This window comes from Orbicella faveolata, unplaced genomic scaffold, assembly GCF_042242905.1.
Source record: "Orbicella faveolata isolate gen_17 unplaced genomic scaffold, um_ofav_v1 contig_4, whole genome shotgun sequence".
Lineage (NCBI taxonomy): Eukaryota > Metazoa > Cnidaria > Anthozoa > Scleractinia > Merulinidae > Orbicella > Orbicella faveolata.
Window position 1 is genome coordinate 7,065,010 of NW_028301569.1, and position 25,743 is coordinate 7,090,752.

Sequence of the window (25,743 nt, forward strand, 5' to 3'; positions counted from 1 at the left end):
TTTTCGGCCATAAGAGTATGCTCTCTGCACACGCAAACGCGCGAATTGGCTTGGCACGTAAGCCTCAGAAGAAATGCATAAAACGCAGGCAGCCAGTCAGCAGAAGACGAACGGCATGCAGAATTAGTGAGGCCCCGTCCATACGATGCCGGGGGAGTTTGAAAACGCAGCTTCACTTCTGCGGTTAGGCCAACTGTCTACACTAATCTGTCACGAAAACGAAGCTTTTCGAAAACGTTTTTCAAATCGAGGGAATATTTGATAACGTCGGCTTTTCGTTTTCGTCTGGATGGAAAACATGGTGAAAAATCCATTCGTCATTCATCGTTCTCAAGGGACAGAAAATCCGCCTTTTGGAAAGCAAGAAATATTAGTATTACCAGTGAATGAAACTAGTCAGTTAATTTGCTCAGCCAGAAATACGTGGAAGGCATATCAAAACGGAAACCTAAAAACAGCTTTTCACACGACTTAAAAATTTTCAAAGAGACGTTTCTTCTTCAATTCTGAACATTGCCGGAGTGTTTCTGTGTCACCTTGTCACACTGTGTTCAAAGTCTAGAAATTTTTTGTTTTTCATTTTCATAAATTTTCATTGGAAGTAAACTCCTTTGTTCTTTTGAAAGAGAAACAAGCTTCAGCGTTTGTAAACAAAGAGCTCGTGGCATGTTTTCAGGCAGTCCCTCAAAACTGATTTTTTTTTGTGTGTGTATACCACCTTGAAATGCTTTGTTCAAAGTCTAAAAATTTGTGTTAAGCAAATATTTTCATTGGTAATAAGCTCCTTTCTTCGCTTTGAAAGAGAAGCTATAATGTTTGTAAACAATGAGCACGAAGCGTGAACTTATGATCACGTTTTCATGCGTTCCCTCAAATTTGCATGACGGCGGACACGTAAGTTGTATATACGTGACTGTAAAGCATGCATGCCAGTAAATACTCTAGATCTTCTATTTGCTTGTCTGCCAAACCACAGGATATCTAAAACGGAAAATCACTCCCCTACAAAACTTTCTGCAGTGTTAGCTTTTGTTTTTAAATGTTCATTAAGCTGTTCGTTAATTAAGCTCTTTTCATGTCTTTTAAACAAGTTAACTAAATAGGTCACGTAGCCGGTTTTCCATACACTTTCCTTCTGCATGTTTCCTGTTAGAAGCAACGCTGTTTGGCTGAATCGATCAGAGAAAAATAAACGACAACTTTGATGTGCAAAATCACAACATAGTTTCCTTTATCATATCTTAGAATCTTAATTCTAATGTAAAAGCAGAGTATTATATGGTGTAAGTTCTTTAGTGGACACAGCTTTGTGTTGTGGAAATCCACGAGACCACATTCAGGACGCACAGTTGATCTCTCAGGCGTTAGCATTCAAGACAGCCTCGATGTTAAATCTTGATACATACCATATAGCGGTCAGCCCAAAAAACAGATCTAGAAACATCCTGTCAGTACGTGCGGTCATTGTGAAATAGCGGTTTCGAAAACCGGGTACTCACACCGCCATAGCGTCGTGCTTCCACGCCCAACCCAAACACTTAATACTGGGAGTCATGATCAACGGGTTGATAAACTAAATATCTACCTTCCTTTCATGGAATTTTTGTTGTTTACCACACAGCGTGCTGTGTGATAATTACAGATGTAGTTAATTACAGATGGAGTGGTTGCTTCAATTTGCCTACGCATTTAAAATTTATAGACTAGTTAAAGTGTTCCTATATCAGGTCCACAGTCTTCTGGTTTCACTGAAACTTTATATTTAGTTTCTTTTTGTTTTATTTCTAAATTTAGTATTTCGAGAAAAGGAAGTATTCACAATTGGCCTGCAACCAAAGTAGGTTGTTTGGGGACTTTAATCATAATTCAGAGCACTGCACCGGTATCGCAAAAGGCACTATACTGGTGAAAATCAAGTTTCGCTGCGTTGCAGCCGGTTAAATACAAATAACTTGGATACATCTGCCAGTATCGATCATTCCTTCACTTAGCTTTACTTTGTGTACACTGGGCTTTTGTTTAGTTGAAGATTTACGCTACGCCAAAGCCCTTAAGACCTTCAGGTTTAACTTTTTAAGTTTTGTTGGGGCTAAAATAGCAGGGGTTTCAATTCTATATTATGACATATACGAATTTCCGTTGAGCACAGTATATGGTTAGAACAAGGAAAAAGTATTAATTAATCTTGTTTCCAGCATCTTCTTCCTTCTCGCCCTTTGAACGCGGACAAAAGACGAACGGGAAAAAAGATGGTTAAAGGGGCTGGTTACTAAACGTCACGTTTGCTTTTTTGTGGTTAAAACCTTTTAGTAACCATTTGTGGTTTTAGGTGTGCTAATCGGGCACTTAAATGAGTTCAGTCACGTTATTTTGAGTTACTTGGCCACGTACAACTTCTTCAGTTAACATATACGTTGAAGGAAATCTGAAAATAGTAGTTTACTGAGATAGAAAACACCAAAGAGTTATTATAACAAACCATAAAGGAACAAGGATGGTTAAGGATGGAGAAGATTAACGCGGATTACAAACGACGAACTTGAAAAATTCAGGCAAACTTTTGATGTAGCTCCTTCACATAACCAATCGCTTAATTTCATAAACTGGGTTTTACTACTTGGTAATATAAGATCAAAACTAAAACTAACAAGTATGAATATGGTTTTCTTTCTGTTTCTTTATTAACTGTCTATTATTAGCCGAGATTTCTAGAATACATCCCCGGAAATGATTAAAAAGAAGTAGATCACGTATATGTTATTTGTGGAAGACTTGATCAAACTAACCGGCGGAAATTGTCTCTATTTGCGGTCAAAATCCATTTCGGTGTACTAGTCGATTGTAACAACTGTATCGTTTTTGAAAAGATAATTTTTCAGTCAGTGACACACGTATTCTCGAAAAAAGAATTCTTTAGATAGGGCCGGAGTAGGTATTGCTTCTCTTTCGATCACGATTAACCCCTACTAGCACTGTGTTGTTGCTTTGAATTTGTCGGTGTTGAGGCGAGAAACTTATCCATTCTATTTGTGATTTCATCCTTTTGTTTTCATTAGTAAAGCTGTCTGAACCCTTGCCGGCACCAATATGATTGAATAACTAATGTCTTTCCTTTTTGTAAGGGAGGATTATAGCTCCATTTAACGCGTTCTAACCAAGTCATGTTTCATGTTGGTGGGCAAACCTCATTTTCTGTCTGTGGTTTACCCCTGTTTACTCTGATACGATCCTACAAGCTCTTTTACAAACACAACACAGTGCTGAAAGCTAATGGTCAGAGGATTAAAATTTCTGCTACGTACAGAGGACGCACATTTGTGGTTTGTAATCGTTTTTCCTGTGTGTGTTTTGGGTTGGCTTGGCAAGCTCCTTTCTGAGCGCACTCATAAATTTTACCGTCTTTGTTTAGTTTACGTGTCCCATGGTGTTTGCCACGTTGGAAGAAGTCCAAGCGTTAAAAGGAGGGAAAACTATAATCTATAACGATGGTGAACCTATATACATGTTCTGACACGTCATTGTGATTACTTCCTAGACCAGAATGATGTATAAATATATAATTAGTGGCATGGGATTTCGCGCGCGAGTTTCGGGCCCCGTCCACTGGCTACGCCGGAGGATTTGAAAACGGAAGTTTTACTCTGAAGACACATCAAATATTTTTCGTCCACACTACGCCGAATGAATTCAAAAACACAACAAACACCGGTCATTTTGGATTTGTGTTTGACTCGGTCAGGGAAATCACGCCATCGTTTCCGAAAAGCCCCGTTTTCAAAATGTTTTCCGTCCACACGAAAACGCAAAGCTGGCGTTTTCAAATTTCTCCGGTTTGAAGAGCGTCTCTGAAAAGCCCCGTTTTTGTGACGGATTAGTGTGGACGGTAGGCCTAAACGTAGAAATAAAGCTGCGTTTTCAAATTCCTTCGACGCAGTGTGGACGCTGCCTGTGTACATTGCATACAGTGTATGTAGTTGTGTATGCAGTTGTTTATTTTAACCGCACGGCTTAAAGAGCTCGAAGTGGCATAAAACTTACAAACTAGACCTTCAAACACCTGTTTAAAGAACCCTCAATGATACAGTCACAGATGGCTCCAAGAGAAAAAAAAATGTCCTTTTTGATCAATTTTTTTGTTTACACCCGCCTTTAATTAATAATTAAATATAACTAGTGATTTCGCGCACTAGTGCTTATTTAAGTTTCAGGCTTTCAGATTTAGAGGAGTGGAGTGAGTGAGCTCCGCCACCGAAGCCCTGACTCGCGCGAGAACTTGGAATCACGTCACACCAACTACTATACACATCTGAACACCCAGGCTAACCAAATCCTTGTTCCTAATTTTTCAGTCACTGATAAAAGAAGTTTGTCATCATCAAATTTGAGGATCAAGCTACGGCACAAGGAACCGGCCTTTCATGGAGTGGCTCAGTTAAGGTTGTATCTCACCGCCCGATAGCCGATGGGGTATTCCCATGCCAGCCTTGCTTAAGGCGGGGGTACACATGAAAACACACCATTTTTCAAACTTTTTTCCATGGCTAAGATTTAATTCAAAACCATGACAAAGCATTCACTTTGTAGAAAGCTAAACGACCAAAGATTATGAAAAAGATATCTTTGTACCCTAGAACTGTATTGTAACCTGACACCGGCTGATTGAATCTGCCACCTGTTGGGGAATGCCAGGGCTTACTTGAGAAAAGATAACTCCTACAAGAACTGATCAAAATGAAAAATTTTTAGTTTTTTTAAAAGCAGGAAAAAGTTGCTGTTTTTAGCATAGAGATTTTTTAAAAGTGAAAAAAACATGAAATGGTGACCAGTCAAATCTGACACAGAAAATCCAGCATACATTTCAATCAAGAGAATAATAACTTCGACAAAATGCACTGCATGGAAAAGTTCCAAGCTTAAAACACAAAACTTACTCAGAACAACAAATCCTAAAAACCTCAGCTCAATTGGACAAATCCTTCTCAAAATATCATCTTTTTTCAAAAGCAAAAATAACTCTTTTTGAGAAAACGAACTTTTAACTTACAGTAATAGAAATTCAAATTCCGCTAAAAACAAAAATTCGAAATTTTATGTGACCCGTATGGTTTTTGAGCGGTTTTGGTCTGAAAAAGGGTATGTTTTTCTCTCTTTTTTTTTTTTTTCACTTTTTCCCAACAAAAATTGGCAAATTTGTAGCTCTTCTGAAATGTTTACCCAAAAGGAAGCCATTTCTGGTTAGCTGCAGTCGTCAAATGTTAGAGCTAGCCGAAATAGGATATGGAAAATCACAGATTTTGGTCTGCCGAAATAGGGTACAGATTTCAAGGTTCAGTCTGTACACCCCATGGCCTACCAGAAACTTTGGGGAGTACCCCCTTCCGGGGGTATGATACCAAATTAGAATCACGCATAAATAGATTCAGGTCCAATTTGTCAAAATACAATTGATTTTTTTTTTCTTTTCGGGGGTGGGGAGGGGGGAAGTGATTTCACAGTACAGTCGCGTTAACCACCTATGCATGTCGTACAACCCTGATTCCGACATATAAGTGGGTACCTTCCTTTTTGTAGCTCAGCTGACACACTGTCCAAAGTTACCTCTACGGACATTTTATCAACAAATTGCAATTACATTGCACCCGAACAGGAGCCCTGATTTTTAAAAATATACATATATCAATCAACTAATGAACCCTTTTTTTCTCCAGTTCTTACAAGGTGAAAGCTACTTTTCGCTCGTTAAACATCATATTTTTCAGTTGACATACCATATTTTCTCCTTTCCATACTCCTCTTACGTTGTAATTTTTGTGTTGAAAACAGACTGGGAACGAGTTTCCCAGGTGCCTCTGGGGCCGCGTGGTCCTTCTCTCTTCCTCTCTTCTCTTCTCTGAGAAATTTGCCTTGTTGTTCGTGAGACAATCAAGGTAATATCTTTGCTCTCATTTGCCATCTGATTCTCAAGATGTCTGATTTGTGAGAATTAATCTTTGGATTGTCATAGCAGTGTTGAAATATGCCATTTTCTACGATATTTATAGGTTTTTAGCGAGATTGTTCAGAGCTTAACATGGCGAAGTCCAAGAATCATACGAACCACAATCAAGGTTTGTATTTCAGTTGTATAGCTGTCGTTTTGTATTGAAAACACGTGGAAGACACGATATTATTTTTTTCCTCCTGTTTTAATGTATTGTGTTTAATATTTAGGCCACAAATGGCACAGGAATGGGATTAAGAAACCGAAGAAGCAGCGTTACCCGTCGTTGAAAGGGGTGAGTTATCAACGGTGTGTTTCTGTTCTTTTAGCATTAGTCAGTTACTTTCTCTTCACTTACATTATTTCCGTATTCGCCCAACCATTGCTGCTATAACCTGGTTGATCACGGAGGTTTTATTTGAAATTCAGTTGTAGCAGTGCTCAACAGTAACGCATATATTTGTGACCTACATGTAATGTGTTGCGTTACCACCTCAACTTGGTAGACAACACTTCTGTTTCCACAAAATTCCCTGTGGTAATCTATCCAAGATCGTCTCTTGCAATCGATCAGTTCGCATTATTTTTCATGTATACTGCTGCTAATCAAACTCGTCAAAACATTTAGGCAGTTAGACATGCTTGATGTATTTGTCTGAATTTTGTGCAAATTCATGATATTATCATTGAGTTTGCATAAAAGATCTTAAAGTCTGCAAATTTACAAAAAGCTATAATATTCCAAATCACCAAACTGAATCCTACATTGAGTTTGGTTAAGATCAATCATTCAACTTCTGATGTATAAAACTAAGCAATTGTCATCCCCCGACAGGGGTCTCCCATATGAAAAAGGTTGGGGATGCCCACCAGAAAATATGGATTAAGATGACTTCCGCAGAACATTCAAGCAATAATGGCAAAAATTAAGTTACCAAAAAAATCCTCATGGTATGGTAATATTTTCAATACAGTTAAGAAGAACTTATCGAGACTTGAGTTCTCAAGCTGACCCTGTCAGAGAATATTGAACTAAGTTATCCATATTTGAGTAATATTAAAACACACGCAGTTGAAAACACAATAACACACGCTTTAAGCATTCTTATGAGGTTTGACATTAACTTTCTTGAGAATGCTCGAGAATTTAATCATAGGGTCACTTAGAGAAATGAACTAAAAGTGAGTTGTTTTAAGTAGTATAATTTCCAAAAGTTAATGTGCTATGAGTAGATTTTGGTAAATAATTTCTGCACTTATTGCTCGAACTCTGAGCGGAATCCATCTTAAACCCCTCGAGGAGACCAATCTGAGGTGTCTCAAGCTCTATTTGACCCCTGAAAGATTCCACTTGAAACTGATTCAACAGGTTTGATTTCCAGCCTCTGTTCAGGAAAGAAGCCCATTTTAGTAGACTGGATTCCAGAGGCTGGCAGAAATTGGGCTTAAACACAGAAATAAGAGCTTTTTTTTCCTCCAAGTGCACCCTAAAAGATACTTTGAGAGCTAAAATTAGTGGCATTTCATCATGAAATGGCTGCGGTTTCAGTAAACACATGGTAACAAATAAAATCCTGGAAAGCATTCGGAAGAACTTCTGCAGATCAAGAACAAGATTGCAAAGATTGAAACTCACAATATCATTATGGTATTGTATGTGTTTTTAGGAAATTGAAGCTTTGAATTACTGCCTTAGTTTACCTTGAAAGTAATTCATGGTATAATGGCCACCAAATTGTTTTGAGATGGTCAAAAACAAAAATGATAACTGCAGTCCTCTGAAAATTATAGAACTTCAAAAAAGCACAAGGAGTGCTTTCTTTATGTCAGATAGAATTTCTGTTTTTTTTTTTTTAAGCCAACTGTTGATTACTCTAACCACTGAGAAGCTGCTCACATTGAAACAATATTTTGTTTATGCAGAAAGTCCAAAAAAATTTTTGTACCTCTGAACATGGGGTTTTCAAACCTGATAGGCTCTTAAAATTTGATTTTCTGTCTGTTATTTACATCATGTGTTTCTGTTGGCTTAAACCAAATGATACACAAAAAGAGGCAGCTTATGTAAGGGAGAAATGTTTTGAGACGTGGTACTGTAATTCCAGACTGATGTGCAGAAGGTTATAGCTTTGAGTTCTGTTAACTTGGTTTTCTGTATCAAGTAGCTTGACTGATTCATATGTTTACCATGAACAATACAATGCTGTTTGAATCTAACAATCAAATGACATAGTAATTTCTTTAATGAAGCTATGGAAAAGAAAAAAAAAAAAAAATCGCCAAAAAAAAAGTGCATATTTTTCTGTGTATTTGTGATAGGGCTTAGACATATGGACATTTTAAGCTCCAGGGGAACTTCTTTTCATGAGCTGACTATGCACTCTCCTTGCCATGGAGGATAGAGCTCATTTTAGTCAGAAAATATCAATCAATTTTTTTTTTATCATTTATTTTATTGATACAAACATAGTGCAAAAAATAAATAAATAAATAAATAAAGAGAGGTGTAACAACTGATAATATTCTTAATGACAGATAGTAGATAATGTTTACGATAATAAATATTACAAGTGATATGTCTCTCTAGCTTTGTACAAGTGTGTATAGGCCATCAATAAAACCAGGAACATAGAACATCCAAGAACACTCTGAAACATCCCAGGACATCCCGGAACATCAAATAATCACAATAATTTTGAGAAAAATATGCAAAACCAAATTTTCAAAAATAAAACATACAAAGATATACTGGTATCAGCTCAGATCGGATTGGTGAAGGTTATTGAAACCTACACCTCTGCAGGTGTTTTGTTAGTGTTTACAGCAGGAGGGTGACTGGTTTTCTCATGTGGGCAAAACTATGTGAACTGAAATTCTAATATAAAAACTTTCCTCCAGATGCTCAAACCAGGCGGGCAAAATCAACCCGTCCGGTGTCTAGCCTTTAATGAAACCCCTGCCTCTTAGAAAATGTAGTGTAATCTATTTGCAATATCTTAGTCTGACATTTGTTACCAGTGGTGGTGCCATTTGGAAACCAAGGTGGACTAGAAAGTTGATAAATCACAAGTAATTATCTTTGATTGGCTGAGAAATCAAGAAAACCAAGAAGATGGAAAACGTGTTAGTGACAGGTAGCGGTAGAGTATGTATACTTCATTACATGTGACTTGAAACATGACTGTATATATCAACGTCTGAATAGTTTACTTATCTCCGTTTGGTTGGGATTTTTTTTTTCAGGTTGACCCAAAATTCCTCAGGAACTTGCGGTTTTCTAAGAAGCACAACAAGGGTCACGGTGGAAAGGCTGTGAAAATGGAATCCTAAAATGTTATTTGTGCAATAAAAATGTAAATAACTTCGCATGGTTATTTTTATTTTGGGTTGGACCTCTAGATCAGGGTCAGCTATTACCTAAGGTCTACTAGTATTACTTTTACTCGGGGGTTACAAATACGTAAAAAAGTTTATTCCCGACTCCAAAGAGTTTCTACAGGGAGTCACTTTGACTCCAGTGTTCAGAAATGTTCAGCAGAATTTTGTTTTCTGCCAGCTTAAAATTTTAAAAGTTGTTGGATTACTAATGAAACAGTACAAAATCAAAGGTACAGACAGCTGCTAACCTTACCAGTGGCTTATTTAACAATAGTGACTTCAAAACAAACGTAAAAGGTGGAGAAACAAACCTTGTTTAATTTCAAAGTAGGAAAGAAACAGTTTTGTTTTCAGGACTGAGAAATAAAAATCTGTGGGAAAGTGAAACAAAGTTGCGGGACCACTGATTCAAGAAATGATCTGACATGATCTCAAAAACACGCTTTGTAGACCGAAAAAAAAGGTCAAATTATTGGAACAAACTATACTTGTGTCCTTGTTCTAACGTTCACTCGCTCAAAATTGTATTGGAATTCATTGTGAAATATCAAACATTCTATTCTGATCATATTAAAAAGCAGCAACATTGAAGGCTGATTTCAAATTTCTGCAATTTCCTACTTTTAGAATTCTAAACCGCATGAAAGTGTGGGCTTACGTAACTTTTTTTGTAGGCAAGGCACTGAACTGCCGGTGATAACACTACCTGGTCTCAAAACCTTCTCAAAATAAGTCGTCAAACTCGGACGGAAAAATATCTACCAGATGGGTAGGTGTGTCTGGTGTATTAAGAGTCGCGGCATTACAACAAAGAAAATGACTAGCGAGAAATCTACTGTAACGGTTGAAAAACTGGTTGAAACTAGGGTTCTAATTTAGTTGTGGGGTTAAGGGTCTAGAGTTGACGTTGAACATATGACGCAGTTGATTTCTAATTGTGGGTGTGTGATCAAATGGTACTTTATTCACCTTTCACGTCTTGTATTTTGGAACATCCTCCATTTTGTGCTGTCTGAAGTGCTTATCGAAAGTTCCTTTAGCAAAATTTGAGCGTTAATTTATAATTACAAAATTGCCACGGCAAGGTTTGGCGAGAAATATTTCGATACAGTAAACAAATCAAAAACCCACAGTTGTAAGTGTAATTTGTCAGCCATGATATTGAAAGGTAATCAAATAGTATACTCGGGAAATTGTTAGAATTTTGACAAAACGCGCGTGAAATTATTTCCTAATTTCACCCCTCACAATTGATTACTCATACTAATCCTGAACCCGATAAAATCCAACACCAGACTCAACCAGTAAATTAAGCTCTAAATTATCTACCATTATATTGACAAGCTTCATTTGGCAACTGAATAATTCTAAAAAGGCAGTAGTCCTTCAGATGGTAAGTTCGCTAAGATTAATGTGCGCTCTTGCCCCTGTGGTTATCAGGTTTATACCCGAAAACAAGCCCTCTCGAAAATAGGACCTGAGAAAAAGCAATCCCGAGAAAACGCCCTCCTGGAAAAGGGCCTCCCGAGAAAAACCCATCCCGCAAAACAAGCTCTCCCGAAAACAAGGTCCCCCGGAAATAGGCCCGCGCGTGAAAAAGCCCTCCTGAGAGCAGGGCCTCCCGAGCACAACCCCTCCCTAAAAAAATTTTAACGGAGGGTGAATTAGCATGTCAGTGCCCAAACTCTTTCCCCTCAGTTTTATGACGTCACAGCGGTCACACAACCGCATAAATTTTGCATTATGCCTAACCATTGCCGATCGCTTATCACAGGATTTCGAATTAGTCGCAAAAATACGCCAATTATATATCACAGTTAGGTGATAAGCGAGTATATTCGAACTGTTTGACCCCGTACCGACTGACAATAGGCGCCAAACCGCAGATATCCAGCTTAATACGATTTTTGTCAGTGTTTACACCGCAGACCTTCGATTAACAAGACCACCTTAAAATGTCGCTCCATGCGCGCGGTGATCGAGCGAATATCGACGATTCTCCAGCTGCGAGGAAAACGTTTTACTTCATTTGCGTGAGATAACCGATGTTTAATTCGATACTTGGCCCATTTTTGCGTTTTCGAACGCGCGTCTATAAATTCTGCCGCGGACAACCGTATTCCGCCGATTTCAAAAGCAAAAAGTGATATTCATTTTCTAGTCGGCGAAGAAAGAAAATACATTAAAAATTTAGTGCGCGTCACGGCAAAGATAATAGCTTTGTACTGTTTGGGCTTTATTGTTTAATTTGACACTTTTTTTTTCCTTTTGGCCAATAATCCGGCTCGGATACTCAAAGAATAATCGCTTGGGTCTATTAAAATTTCTACCTCCCACTTACAACGGTTTCTGTACGTTTTTTCTCTGCTCAGAAGAAGGAAAAATTAACTCAAAACGACCTGAGTGTGAATCAAGAAAATTGCGACATTTGAAAAAGAAATCACTGGGAGAAAAAATCTAAAAGTTCCGCGTTACTGGATAAGAGTATTTGTTCCAGCTCAATTCTGAAGGGCAGTCTCAGTTTTAAACCCGCCAATGAAGTTGTTTTATATATTCTGCCTACACGCTTTTCCGGTGATCTAGCAAGAGTGTCGAGAACAATGCGTTTCATTCTAAATTTATTTCATTTGTGTTTACATGGACAAATTTTAGCGACGCCCTCTGGCGCAACAGTATGTTGAAACGGCTGTAGAATCGTCTGTGTGTAGACTGAGTTTAGCGTGTTGAATTCAAGAACACACCGATAAAATGTAAATCTACCTCACTCCGATGGCCTTGCCTTTATTAAAAGGATTTCTTGTCCTTTGTTTATTACAGTGCTGGGTAAGTCAACTAGATCCAAACAACTTCTTACTTTACTATTCAATTCTTTTTAGATATTGATATTTTGGTAGAGGGAATTCTTTTTAAATCTAGTTTTAATATCCTCTTTTGTGATTCAGGTTGATTCCCACCGAAATTTTGGTCTTCCGTGGCGGCTTCCGAAGCATTTTAAGATCAGCGACGAAAAGCTTCATCGCAGAAAAGCGACACTACGCAAAAATTCAGTTGACCCGCATGAAAAATCCCTTGGATTTTCTTCACGGGGTAAAACGAATGAGAAATCTTATCGACTGGCAGAATTATTCAAGCTTAAACCCGACAAAAAAGCTGAATATGCGACGAACAGTTTCAAACTTCTACCGAGAGTTCATTATCATACGTCCAAAACGACAAGAAACAAGAATTCTGTGCGGACATCCTCAACAGCTGTTCAGTCGAGCGAAAGACTTAACAAGGACTATGTTTTCCAAGACATTGTTCACACTGACAGATTGAACTCATACGGTAGGTAAACTCCATTCGAGTTTATTGGATATGATTGATTTTTAACTTTAACCAACGAACATTTTAGCTGTGGTGTAAATTCGATTCTAATTCTCATTTTTCGCCAAGAAGCCTTATTTTATGGATAGTAAGCCTGCCAGTCGATATCAAAGTTATTTTCCCGCGAAAATCTGATATCGAGGATTTAATTTGCATTTGAACATTTTAATGGAGAATACGTGGGTTCATTGCATTCTTGCCTGAAGCGATTCAGAGAGAAAGCCGGACGCTGTTATTAGCGATATAAATATCTACCTGTCTGCTTTTCTGATGTATTCTTTTGTATGCAAAGCAAATGTTTCCTGCAGCTGATCTGCCTTTCAAAAGGGTTATTCAAAACACGACCAAAAACGAAGACATGCGTTTTGTGCACCACCCGGGAAAAACTAGGCGAATGGATTCTTTCTTTATTATGTAACCCGCCGCGCTGTGTGCGTTTTTAAAATCTGCCCCCCTTCCCTCCGAAAAAAAATGGTTGGTTCCACAAATTGTTTGCAGTTTTTTTGTCGGTAGATTGTAACATTAAAGTGCGGCGATTCATATGTTTTCATGCGCGTAATTTATTATAAATTCGTCGCTTTTGGGGATGCTATCAAGACAGAATTTTTTTTAGAAACTGGCCGAGCTGTAAGTAAAATCGAATCGGAATCAACTGAAATATTTTAGAGAGCTATCGCGAAAATTTATTGTAGACCAGAATAAGATTCCTTTCGCTGCATGTTTCAGAAATAAAACGTTGCAATCTGCTGTTAGCAGGTTTGAACGCATTGAAGTTTAATGGTGTTTGCGGAAAAGTCATGTTATGTGAGAAGAGATAAGGAAAAATTTTGGAAAGCGATAACAAAATAAAACAAAAAAATGTGCCTACTGATACGCTGTCTGGCTTTCGCTCAATCACCAATATAGTTGTAACGTACTAAACTCCGTTCTGTCATCAGCTGTAATCTTCCTTCTAAACGATTATCATATCTTTTGAATTTTATGCTCGCTGAAGAATTGAGAGTTTTCCTAGTTATTTACTGTTTTTAGTCCAGTGTGGTTGAGTGTCAAAGAGAAATAACACTCTGATAGAAACAATTTCGAAGACTTTTGGCTTTATAAAAGGAATATTTCACCATTCCATGATACTGACGTTTCTTGTACTACAAAGATGACAATACTTCAAAACGTTCAAAGATTTAATGTATGCCATCAAAATGGTCGAAAAAATACAAATCAATAAATAAAATCTGCGGAGAAATTGCGTAGGAATTTTGTCGTCAGTGCGGTCTCTGTTTTTTAACGCTTTTACAGCAGAACGCACGATTTTCATCTTCTGTTTTAATATATTCCAGTCATTCTGTTGACAGGAACGCTTCCAATGAAATGATTTTTAATAGCAGATCCTTTTTAGAAAGAGAGTTGAATAAAAAAGGTGTTTTTGATGGCCATTACGCCAGCTTCCTAGCCAGATCTTCGATAATGGACTTGTAAGAACCATTTAAATAAGAAGTAGCCATTTCGCGTCGAGCTGGCCTTGTTCATTAATAAGAGCAAGATCAATCAACTTCTCAGTAAACCGTTCATATTTGCGATTTGATCACCAAAAAGTCCCGAAATCTCGAGAGATTTTGCAATTTAAAACGCCATCACCTTCTCCACAGAATTAGATATTTGCGATTTTTATATACCAGATGATTGCGATAAAATTAATTCGACGAGTGTGACTTTGGAACCACAAGTCTAAAAAGGTAGACTTTCGTCACAAGTTAATTGATTTTCTGATGGTACTTTTCTTATATCACATCCCCCGCTTGAACTACACATTAGAAATTTCACTGATGCATTGTGCTGAAAATGCGATGAAAAGATTTATCTTTCTTTCCATTGAACGCCTTATGCTTTTAAAAGAATGTATCAGCTTACGTCCTAGTTGAATGATTTGAAAACGAAAAGTGTTAATTTCTACTATCAACTGAAATTATATCTGATTCTGATGAGAAGTATGTTCTCAGTAAAAGCAATTTTTTTTATTAAGAAAAAGGTTAAGTGAACGACCAATTATTTCCGTAAAAGTCAGTGAGAGTGAATTACAAATCTTTGCTCCACGAAAAGATAAAAATCAAAAAATTATCAAATTTTCTGCGAGATTGTTATCTAGTTGCCTGTAGACATCTCGATTGTAGAAGTGAGGCCGGCCAATCTTCAAATTCAAGACAGACGTGGGCAAACAAGAGTGTTTTGTTTTTCTACTTTGATTCATAATTTGTGTATGCAGACGGAATGTAAATCTAATAATGCCAACGAAACAAAATCACTTCAACGGAGACATCTGTTTTTTAAGGAAATTCCTAGTCTAATTGATTACATGACGTAAGAATCGGTAATCAGAGGCACGGTGAAACAAGGAAATTATTTTACACTTATTTTGTCAAAACTGTATTAGATTCTCGAACCTTTACCTGAAAAGAAATTTAACAAGAATTTAGTCAAAACGCAAGAAATTATTTCCAGATTTCCGCGAGTTCCCTTTTGTTCATTATTCAAAGAAAGACAAATGGCTAGTCTTAATAAGGAAAGATTGATTACAAACTGAAATGCTGTCATTGGTTTTCAATCCTCCCTTAACGGTTAAAAAATTCTGGCATACAAATTTTTAACAAAATACCTTCTTAGCTCAGTTAAATTTTCATACATTTTATCAATCTTGCCTGTTATCTATTCCTTTCCCATGGGCGCCATTTTGGATAAAACCAGCTGAGATGTCTTGCAAGGGAACCGATTTAGTAATGAGAAATTATTGATGGAATTTCGTGCAAAGCTTAGATCATAATATAATTTGAATTTCATGTCGTTCTGCAAATCAAATAAGAATTGCTGATGTAGAATTGCTGATGTAGTGTGTGGGGACGAACATAATGAAAGCATCTGGCCCTGTTTACGTCATCACGTGGTTTGTTTGATCCAGGGCTGACGTATGCAGTGCCGCAAGGGTACCCGGATGAAAAGAAAATCTCCATGGGGGTTGGCCTTAATTTTCACTGTCAAAAGCATTTCAACGTCAAAACAAAATTATTTTGTAAGAGTATGAATGCGAATGCAATGAAGAATTTGCATTACGAGTGATATTTGAAAATTCTCTTAAAATTGCACGAGCCCAAAGGCGAGTGCAATTTGACAGAATTTTCAGATTTCATAAATCCTTAATTGCTCGAGCTTTCATAAGATTACTCGTTTAATATATGACCGAGAAAATTATGAACGCGCCTGTCTTAATTTGCGCTGCAGTGCAAATTAAAAGTTAACGATAAATTGGCCTGCTCTCAGCCAATCACAAAGAAGTAATTTTCTCGGTCATAATAAAAAAGAAGGAAATGAGAAACAACCTTCTCTAGAAAGATGTCAGTGAGTTTAATAAGCGTCTGCCATGCAACAGACAGTAAAAAATACTTTCATTTTGTACTGTGTACTCTTCAATGATGATGCATGTATATAACACAGTTCCAACTTTAAGGTCTGAGCATAAAATTAAACTCTACTTCTTTGGAACCACTCAAATGACAGCTACTGAGCAGTACTTTCATGTGGTACTGTTTATAATGCTAATCAAGGTGGTTTTCACTTATAAGTCTGTGGATGAAACCTTAGTTTGCGACCATTCAAATGAAAGCTACTGAGCAGTAATTTTATGTGGTACTGTTTATTATGCTGTACAAGGTGGTTCTTACTTTTAAGTCTGTGCATGAAATACTAGTGTGTGACCATTCAAACGAAAGCTATTGAGCGGTATTTCGTCTCGTGCCATCTATTTGCAATATTCGGGAAAACGAAATCTGAGCGGATTGTGTCTCTTCTGATATTCGGCACGTACTCTCAGACTCTTGAGGGATAAGACCGAAGACATTTCTCTGCCGGTTTATGATAACTTCCTGCGTTTCTCTTTAAAACAGCAGTAGCACCGGCTCCAAAAGAACACAAAGGAACCAACTGGTACATCACCACAGCGGCCACGGTCCTGATACTGCTATCTGTCGTAGCCCTTTGCGTTTACGCACCTTGTGGCTGCCTGTGGAAGCGCCACCGAAGCGAATCTGATGTCAATTGTCCCATCACAGCTTCACAGAAACGGAAGTGCAGCGTATGCTATCTGCGCAGCATTGCAGCCACCAACAAAGTTACGTCTGAGGAAAGACCACAACATGTGAGTGTTACCATGGCTACCAATGACAACTACCACCGTCAGAGTTTAGGAAACTCCTCTATGCAGGTGAAGATCATTACAGATGACAATAGTAATTTTCACTTAGAACTGTCATTGCTATACTGATTCCTTTAATGTACGTGCTGTGAATTTGCTGGAAATTCAAGACAACATTGTTATCATTTTCATTCTGAAAACCTGTCAGATATCGTAAAGAAAATTACTTGATGTTGAGAATTCTTTGGGAATGAGAGAAGCCAGGTTATTCAATTATACGCGTTTAATTTGTTACATACAAACTAGATGACTGACCGACTGACTGATTGACTGACTGACAGACTGACTGACTCACTGACTGGCTGACTGACTGACTGACTGACTGACCGACTGACTGATTGACTGACTCACTGACTGGCTGACTGACAGACTGACTGACTGATTGACTGACTGACTGGCTGACTCACTGACTCACTGACTCACTGACTGGCTGACTGACAGACTGACTGATTGACTGATCGACAGACTGACTGACTAACTGACTGACCGACCTACCGACCGACAGACCGACAGACCGACAGACCGACCGACTGACTGAGTGACTGACTGACCTGCTAAATGAATGAATGACGGACTGACTGACTAAATGAATGAAAGAATGAATGAATAAATTAATGAATGAATGACTGACTGACTGACTGACTGAGTGACTGTTCGAATGACTGAACGACCGAGAGACCGACCGGCTGACCGACCAACCGACCAACCGACCAACCGAATGAACGAATGATCTTGAACGAACGAACGAATGACGGACAGATAAACTGCAAGCGAGCATGGTAATGGGTTTCCCAGCACTTCGATTTCAAAGGCATGGATTAATAATAGGTTTAGGAAGGTTTAAGTAATAAAAGAGAGCTCGTAGTCTTGTTTACAGAAGTTGCTAAGGAACATCATCTACCATAACTGTGTCATTCTGATGCGACTCGGAGTGCTCGAACTAGATTTTCAGTTGAACTAGAGATCAAATCCTTCTCGAGTGCTTTAAAGAAAAACGGCGCTTTACCCCTTAATTGTACGTTTGTTTATTCCCTCAGTTAAAGTTGTCTACTTGCTCATAATTGTCTTTTTCATTTTTTCCCTTTAGTATATGTCGGCAAATGCCACACAACAATCTGGGAAACTAAAACAAGCCAAGAGCAAAGTATCAAACTTGTTTACAGGAAGTCAAGTAGGCCGTTTGGGCGAGCCTGTAAGATACCGCTATAAGCCACTGAAAAATCCGGAAGAAAGAAAATCGTGGAGTTACGAGCCCGAATGGACGAGCATTGGTGCTTTCTTGAACAAAAGCCCTAAATCTGGCAGTTACGGAAGCATAAAGGATTCAGAAGGGAAGTTTGTGGACCGCTATGGTAGACGATCACGTGACTCGCTTGATGCCGGGGACGAGGTTGTGGAATACGCCCTGAGGCTCCGCCCACGGAGACGTCAGGTGATAGAGCTGCAAGAGTTTCCCCCGGGATATTCGAAGAGTTACATGGACGTCGATTTGGAATCTGACCCCGGGGTTGTGTTTGATCCCAACCGGGATCAGCTTCATAGAAAGAATAGAAAGAAGTCTTGGGTTTCCGAACGGTTGACTTCCGAGTCAGACTTAAGAAAGTTTTCTCTCACTGATAAACTAGGGAATTACGACGAGTCAGAAGATCTGTTTAATACTGCAAAGCCACGAAAGAGCAGCTTAAAGATGGGAACGACGCGAGGAAAAGCAAAGCCTAAGGTGGTGCATTTCTTTCCTTCGACTTTCAACTTCGAGGCACAATTTGTTCAAATTCCACCTAAGAACAAAATGGCGGAGCCTGAAATGGTAGTATTTGAGAGGCATTTCAATATTTCTTATTGCGAATCCAAGAAAAACTCTAAGGTTGTTGATTCTGAAATCACGCAAGAATCAAGGCTTGACAATGCAAAAGCTGGTAGCAGTGAATCGATTGGACTACCCGGAAACAAAAGAAATGACTTCGCCTTTAGTAGTAGCAAAGAACACGCTGTTGATTGCGACATCCCAAGTCCCTCGATGGACGTCACAAGGGACGAAACTTTTATACCGTCACGTGACTGTACTGGTTCATATTTCAATAACGGCTGTAGATCTTCCACGGACGTTTTGCCAGGTTCCAAAGAAATACTCCCCGTAGATATGGGATCCCAAGCTTTTCAAGAAAAAGGGAAGAAGAAAGGCCCCAAGAATTTTGACACGTTGTCAAGTCCTTCTATAGATCTTTGTAAAAATGACCTGAATTACAAACCTGAACCATTGGCCGGATTGCTCTCTCCTGTCAGGAAAGTGGCCCACAAGAGAGGAACCAGCGATAAGGGCACAGTGACGTCTCAGGCCGTGGGGGACTTGGTTTGTGTTAAGTCATACGTACAACCGCTGAGCACCTCTAAATATGCAGCGCCTTATGGAGACAGCATTTATCAGCCTCAACCAGGTGATACAAGGAAATTTAAATCAAGCCAATCACAAAGCAGATTTGAAAATGACGTCTGCGGCATGGACAAAACGTCAATTTATGAGCCGCTGCAGCGTTTTCCAGAGAAAGAAACGAATGAAGAAAGCTGAGGCAAAATGGCAAAACCTGACCTAAAAATCTAGTAATGAGAACGTTCACGAGAAAAATGACTCAACAATCCCTCTACTTTTCAAGTTAGACTACGAGAAGTCCTTCTTTCGCTTAGTTCGTCGAGCGTGGCCTGAAATAACCTGCGAGGTAAAAAATGGCCGTGTGAAATCCTGGGGCGGGCGGAGGGAACGCGCAGGGCCGTTTTTTCGCGGTTTTCTTTCGCACCGCGCACGACGGACTGAACAAAAGAGGGACTACTAGTAGTCTATTTTCGAGGTTTATCAGCGTAAAAGTTCTCCTGATATTCGAAACATAATTTCTCTCGACTACTGCAGCTATAGGAAATCCATGGAGACTTGTTTGTTGACTTTCACGTGACATAGCGTGGAACCCCAACTTAATGAGACCCTTTATAGGAATGTCCCACAAAATGAAAGATATTCTTCTGCTCGACCAAATTTTAAAAAACTGAGTAGACTGTATGAAACCTAGCATAATGAGATGCCGTTTTAACAAAGACATTTTCCCCGTTCCTTGAAGATTTGTTTTATCGGGGTTTCATCATGCATTGTACTTTGTGCAACTTCGGTTGTTTCACTAACTAGACTACAGAGCTCGCGAATAAATTTCCGTAGGGCGGTAAAAATGGGAGGGTGGGGAATGATAGTGGTGGCGATAGTGAGGTGGGGGGACGGGTGGGGAGAGGCACAGATAACGTTTCACGGAAAATAAAACGACAATTTCACGTTTTATTCCGCCATTGTCAGTTCACGATCTTCAGGACGTAAAAACAAATCGGCCACCTTTCACGGAAACTAAGTACTCGATACTCGTAAAACAGATAATCAATCATTTCTTACAAAAAGGATATAATTCATGGCTCATGAAAATACCCGTACCATTATTACTGCTTTTTTGCATAAAAAACTTGTTTTAAAAGCAGATAATTTTTTAAATATTATTTTGAATACAACTTTTTGTTATTTGCTGAATAAATTTCCGTTATTTACTTAACGTGAATGCGTGCTCTTTGTACCAATGAGTGAAGAGCCATTTAGTGCCCGAGTACAAGGCCGAGACCTTGTACCCAGGCACAGTGCCCGAATTCTGGTGTGAGTGCTTGGAAAAATGTGCCTTTAATGCCCAGTGAGAGCTGTACTCTGGCACCAAGTTAGCCTGCGTAGTAAGCATTCCCCTACGGCGTGAAGAGCTTTCTCGCCTTCTGGCCGCGCGTAAGTTTGAGCGAGAGCAAAAACCTCTGCTTAGTCGAATTTTTGTTCTCGCTCCAGTGTACGCGCGGCCAGAATGCGGAAAAGCTCTTCGAACGGGAACGCTTGCTATGCAGGCTAGCACCAAGTGTGAACATAGCCTCAGTCTCCACCTTTGAACTGGCTTGTTAGTAGAACAGGAGTGACGTCATTGCTGCCGTTCACTTCCTCCCATGATGTTACTCGATATGAAAATGTCGTGACCAAACGAAACAGAAGCTATAGGACCAAAATCATGTCAGGTCGGACGGCCAGGGCAATCGCTTGCACGGTGTGATATTATCCTGAGAAAGCAGGTTTGATACCGCAAGCCTCCAAACTCAAGCCTTGTAAGCATGGATAGGCCTTCTCTATCTGTATCGTAAACTATCCACGCACCCAGGATGCATTTGCAGATTTTCTTTGCAGAATGAAACGGAACGGCCGGTTGTCCTACACGCTTGAACCGTTACGCTTCTGTTAATTGCGTGACTCATTTATACGTCACACAAAACAAAATACATGATTGGCTAGCTTCTGGATGACGTATACGCACGGCAGCACGCGTATGAAAAGCGAACGTTTCTCCAGTCGCCATCAATTTTTTCTGTAGTCAACTTTCAGTCAAGATGTCGGTTACTGAGCAACTAACTACCGAGAAAATGAACTGGTAAGTAGATAAGTTTATACCCAGATTATGTTAATTAATCTTCCAATTATATCCATTTTCTAATTACTTTTATTGTTCTAATTGACTTATCAACGAAACCTACTCACGAAAAAGCGAGTGATTGAGAGAGTTGACAAAGCTAGCCAACGAATTTTTCAGCAGTTGAGAATTTTACCCGTCTTTCATTCAAAATGGTAGGCAGGATACTTTTTATTCTTCGGTAATAAGGTCTCTTGTTGGTAAATAGATCTTATCGAAAATAACACTTAAGCTAAGTGTAATAAAATAGCTTTTTGCAGCGGTTTTTTGTTCGCAGCGACGCAGCTTTGCCACGAATCAGTCATGGCTGACATTTTTCCTTCACGTTCAAAAATTGCAGTTGTCTTAGATTTATTTGCTGTTTGGTTTCTCTTTCAGCGTGAGTGCATATCTCTGCATATTGGTCAAGCTGGCGTTCAAATCGGCAACGCTTGCTGGGAGCTGTATTGCCTTGAACACGGCATTTTGGCAGATGGCCAGATGAACGATACTTCAGCTGAAGTGCTAGATGATTCATTCAACACATTTTTCAACGAGACGGTGTCTGGAAAATTCGTTCCTCGGTCAATTTTCATCGATTTGGAGCCGACTGTCGTGGGTAAGTTTCTGAGACTATGGCATAAACTTTGATGGTTTGAAAATGTTTCAAGTAAGCCTCATTTCCGTCTTATAACTCATGAAAGAAGACTTTTATTGCCAGGCGGGGCTTAAAATAGAGGAGGGTGTGAGGAGGGGCGTTATTTTTGTGCAGGTTCTGGGGAATGTAAGAAAGGAGGCTTCCACAAACTAATAATTTGAAATAAAGACCAGTCGCGGATCTAGGGGAGGGGTCCGGGAAGCCCGCACCCCCCCACCTTATTTTGGGTAAAAAAGGAAAATCGCAGCCGGCAGGGCAAGCAAAAAAAGCTGCCCCCCCCCCCCCCCCTTTTAGCTCAAGGTCTGGATCCACCAATGAAGACTGTTTATTTTATTAGAAGAAATTATATTTTTAGAATTATATCAACCTCAGATTTACGGTATGCTACAATAAGTTCGACTATCTGGCAATGTTTTCAGTGTACAATAGAGTTGTCACGTATAGCAGAACTTGAAAAATTAGCCTGAAGTTTTTAGTTCATCGCGCATAATCAGTTCTCAGTCTTTCCCAATATTGAAAGAATGAAAGAATGAAAGAATGAATGAATGAATGAATGAATGAATGAATGAATGAATGAATGAATGAATGAATGAATGAATGAATGAATGAATGAATGAAACTTTTTAAACGTGTCAGTACATTTAGCTATAGATTAGCTAATTGGGGACACCTAACTGAAGTCAATAGCTATTGAGTAGTTCATAAACATTAATTATGTATTAAATACTAATTAAATATTGATCATTAATTAAATTTTAACCAAGCTTGTTCCATTTTGGTTGTTAATGAACTCTTTGGTTTTCTTCCGCCTCAGAATGAGTTATAAATTAGAGGTTGAGTTTGATTTAAAAGCAAAATAATTTGCACACCAGAGTAAATAACTTTATAAAAATCTGACGACAATTTTGTAATGACTGACCCATGTTTTTCTCTAGACGAGGCTCGGACCGGAGTTTACCGCAACCTCTACCACCCCGAGCAGATGATCTCTGGTAAGGAGGACGCCGCTAACAATTATGCTCGCGGGCACTACACCATCGGTAAAGAAATCCTCGATCTGGTGATGGACAGGATTCGAAAACTGGTCAGTAGTTTGACATACTACTGTGTGGGTGGATGTTATGTAGCTCTTAGTAGTGGCCAGACTTCTGAGGTGGATGCGGGTGGGGAAGGAATAGTAGTGAAATTACCTCTGGAGAGGAAAGTGAGAAAGGAATTGTGGTTAGAAAAAAACAACAAAAAAACAAAACAAAACAAAACAAAAAAACAAAACAAACGAAGCTTGATCCGGTCGGCCCCCACCCCGAATGAAATCGCCAACAGATTTACTGAGGGAAAAGCGAAATAACCCAACAAACAAAAAGAGGTAATTAAATTAAAAGCAAACTCTACCAATACTAATAAAAAGAAAACGCAGATGAACTATTGAAACAAGCACTACCTCCACAAAGGAAATTAAAAGAACAATTCAAATGCTCTATCTCTTCCCTCACCACTGGCGAAAGGTACATCTGTTAGCAGTTTCATTCGACCCTTCCTGCGGTCAAGCTCGATTTGAAAACAAAACAAAGTAAAACAAAACAAAAAAATATATAAAACTTGGTGCATTGTGAAAGGGTGGAAATCTCCATTGGTGATTTATCAGCCGTCAAGAACGGTGTTTCGTTGTTTGTCAAAATTCACGGTTGTGGGCAGAATTATTATAATTTTTAACCTCTCTTGCGAGAGAGAGGTTCGTGTTTGTGGTGGGGCGGTTTTGTTTTAAGCTGCAAATAGTAGTTTTTTAGTTGTTATTTGCAGCCGTGACTTTGGGCAAGTCACATGAAGCTCTGCTGTTGGCGGTGCACTAGTGTTCCCTCTGCTTCAGTTCAGTCTGTGTTTTGGTGGTTTGAGATCATGGAAGACTTTGCGGAAAGGTTATTTATGACGCCTTTGGGTAGACAAGACAACTTCCTGCTGGAATGGCTGGGCCAGTAGTGAAGTTTTCTTGTCTACCCAAGCGCTCTCTGTGTTTGCAGGCCGACCAATGTACCGGTCTTCAAGGATTTCTTATGTCCCACTCGTTCGGCGGTGGAACCGGCTCGGGCTTTTCCTCTCTGCTTATTGAGCGCCTGGCTGTGGATTACGGCAAGAAATCCAAGCTGGAATTCTGCGTTTACCCAGCACCTAGAGTCTCTACCGCAGTTGTGGAACCTTACAACGCAGTCCTGACCACACATTCCACTTTGGAGCACGCGGACTGTTCGTTCATGTTGGACAATGAAGCCATTTATGATCTTTGTCGCATAAACTTGGACGTGGAACGACCCACCTATACGAACCTCAACCGTCTAATTGGTCAGGTAGTGTCCTCGATTACCGCGTCTCTTCGTTTCGATGGCGCGTTGAATGTCGACCTGACGGAATTTCAGACTAACCTTGTACCGTATCCCAGAATTCACTACCCACTTGTATCGTACTCGCCCATCATCTCAGCCGAGAAGGCCTTCCACGAGCAACTGACCGTCCCGGAAATTACAAACAGATGCTTCGAGCCGGCCAATCAAATGGTAAAATGCGACCCTCGCCATGGTCAATACATGGCGTGTTGTATGCTTTATAGAGGCGATGTAGTCCCTAAGGATGTCAACTCGGCGATTTGTGCCATCAAAACCAAACGCACTGTCCAGTTTGTCGAATGGTGCCCCACGGGTTTCAAGGTTGGCATCAACTACCAGCCCCCCACGGTTGTCCCCGGCGGGGATCAAGCCAAGCTACTTCGTGCGTTATGCATGCTTAGTAACAGCACTGCCATCGCCGAGGCCTGGGCTCGATTGGATTACAAGTTCGACGTGATGTTTGCGAAGCGAGCGTTCGTTCATTGGTATGTCGGCGAGGGGATGGAGGAGGGAGAGTTTATTGAAGCGCGGGAGGACCTTGCTGCTCTGGAGAAGGATTACGAGGAGGTGGAGGCAGCTCAGCCTGATAGTGATGACGAGTACTGAAAATTGAACTGGGAAAGGCATAAAGGGCCGCAGTATCAATGCTCTCTTCCTTCATCAACCTCATAAGAGCTTGAAGGCAGCAGGGAAAAAAATAACATGAAACTCCAACCAAACTTATAATCAGTGTATCTACATCGTCAATTACCACAATGACTTGTAACAAGGCATTACTGTCTTTCAAACAAAAAAAAGTGCACGGTGATTAACTGACCTAACACCAAGCAAAGCTTTCTCGACGATAAATTGGGTCGGAAAACGCTAATATAATGGGTCAAAATTCCTTATCCTAGATTACTTTTTCCGAGCTTTCAGATAAAAAAAATCCCCACAATATCGCTAACATACTGATACACAGAACGTATCGTGATCACAAGTTTTCATGCGACTGTCGGTGGTGTTCTTGCTTATCATACGGTACCATAGTAAAAAGGAACTCTAGGGAAAACGTCTACGGGAAAACAAATGACATTTCATACCGTCTCACTGAAAAATCGTCAAACAAACCAAACTCTAATACTGAAAGTAAGTGTTTCAGGCCGATAAATGTCTCAAGCAAATAAATCTTATTTGATACCTAATTGTGGCATGATTGCAAGACTTTTCAAGCTTGTGGTGTATTTGGGTGGGTCGGGGAGGGA

General features: G+C 39.5%; 3 protein-coding genes across 3 annotated transcripts; all 3 read left to right on the forward strand.

Moving 5' to 3' along the window:
- The first annotated feature begins 5,818 nt into the window (after positions 1-5,818).
- On the forward strand, positions 5,819-9,342 carry LOC149101285 (large ribosomal subunit protein eL29-like). The gene is made up of 4 exons (XM_089275889.1): positions 5,819-5,927; positions 6,042-6,107; positions 6,211-6,275; positions 9,224-9,342. The coding sequence occupies exons 2-4, from the start codon at positions 6,071-6,073 to the stop codon at positions 9,308-9,310; spliced, it is 189 nt and encodes a 62-aa protein (XP_089132015.1). The 5' UTR covers positions 5,819-5,927; positions 6,042-6,070; the 3' UTR covers positions 9,311-9,342.
- Positions 9,343-9,451: 109 nt separating this feature from the next.
- LOC110045590 (uncharacterized) lies at positions 9,452-20,542 on the forward strand. Its single transcript, XM_020751190.2, has 4 exons — positions 9,452-12,181; positions 12,301-12,685; positions 16,654-16,970; positions 18,049-20,542. Exons 1-4 carry the CDS (start codon positions 12,128-12,130, stop codon positions 19,525-19,527), a joined length of 2,235 nt encoding a protein of 744 aa, XP_020606849.2. The 5' UTR covers positions 9,452-12,127; the 3' UTR covers positions 19,528-20,542.
- Positions 20,543-21,379: 837 nt separating this feature from the next.
- On the forward strand, positions 21,380-25,653 carry LOC110045564 (tubulin alpha chain-like). The gene is made up of 4 exons (XM_089276349.1): positions 21,380-21,445; positions 21,863-22,082; positions 23,057-23,205; positions 24,140-25,653. The coding sequence occupies exons 2-4, from the start codon at positions 21,965-21,967 to the stop codon at positions 25,103-25,105; spliced, it is 1,233 nt and encodes a 410-aa protein (XP_089132475.1). The 5' UTR covers positions 21,380-21,445; positions 21,863-21,964; the 3' UTR covers positions 25,106-25,653.
- The last annotated feature ends 90 nt before the right edge of the window (positions 25,654-25,743 follow it).

Excerpts from the sequence above, each read along its gene's own strand:
- LOC149101285 (XM_089275889.1), top strand. The coding sequence starts at position 6,071 with ATGGCGAAGTCCAAGAATCATACGAACCACAATCAAG. Across the intron at positions 6,108-6,210 it reads TCATACGAACCACAATCAAG|GCCACAAATGGCACAGGAAT; the intron begins GTTTGTATTTCA and ends TTTAATATTTAG. Across the intron at positions 6,276-9,223 it reads GTTACCCGTCGTTGAAAGGG|GTTGACCCAAAATTCCTCAG; the intron begins GTGAGTTATCAA and ends TTTTTTTTTCAG.
- LOC110045590 (XM_020751190.2), top strand. The coding sequence starts at position 12,128 with ATGGCCTTGCCTTTATTAAAAGGATTTCTTGTCCTTTGTTTATTACAG. Across the intron at positions 12,686-16,653 it reads TGACAGATTGAACTCATACG|CAGTAGCACCGGCTCCAAAA; the intron begins GTAGGTAAACTC and ends TCTTTAAAACAG. Across the intron at positions 16,971-18,048 it reads TAGGAAACTCCTCTATGCAG|TATATGTCGGCAAATGCCAC; the intron begins GTGAAGATCATT and ends TTTTCCCTTTAG.
- LOC110045564 (XM_089276349.1), top strand. The coding sequence starts at position 21,965 with ATGAACGATACTTCAGCTGAAGTGCTAGATGATTCATTCAACACATTT. Across the intron at positions 22,083-23,056 it reads TTTGGAGCCGACTGTCGTGG|ACGAGGCTCGGACCGGAGTT; the intron begins GTAAGTTTCTGA and ends GTTTTTCTCTAG. Across the intron at positions 23,206-24,139 it reads TGGACAGGATTCGAAAACTG|GCCGACCAATGTACCGGTCT; the intron begins GTCAGTAGTTTG and ends CTGTGTTTGCAG.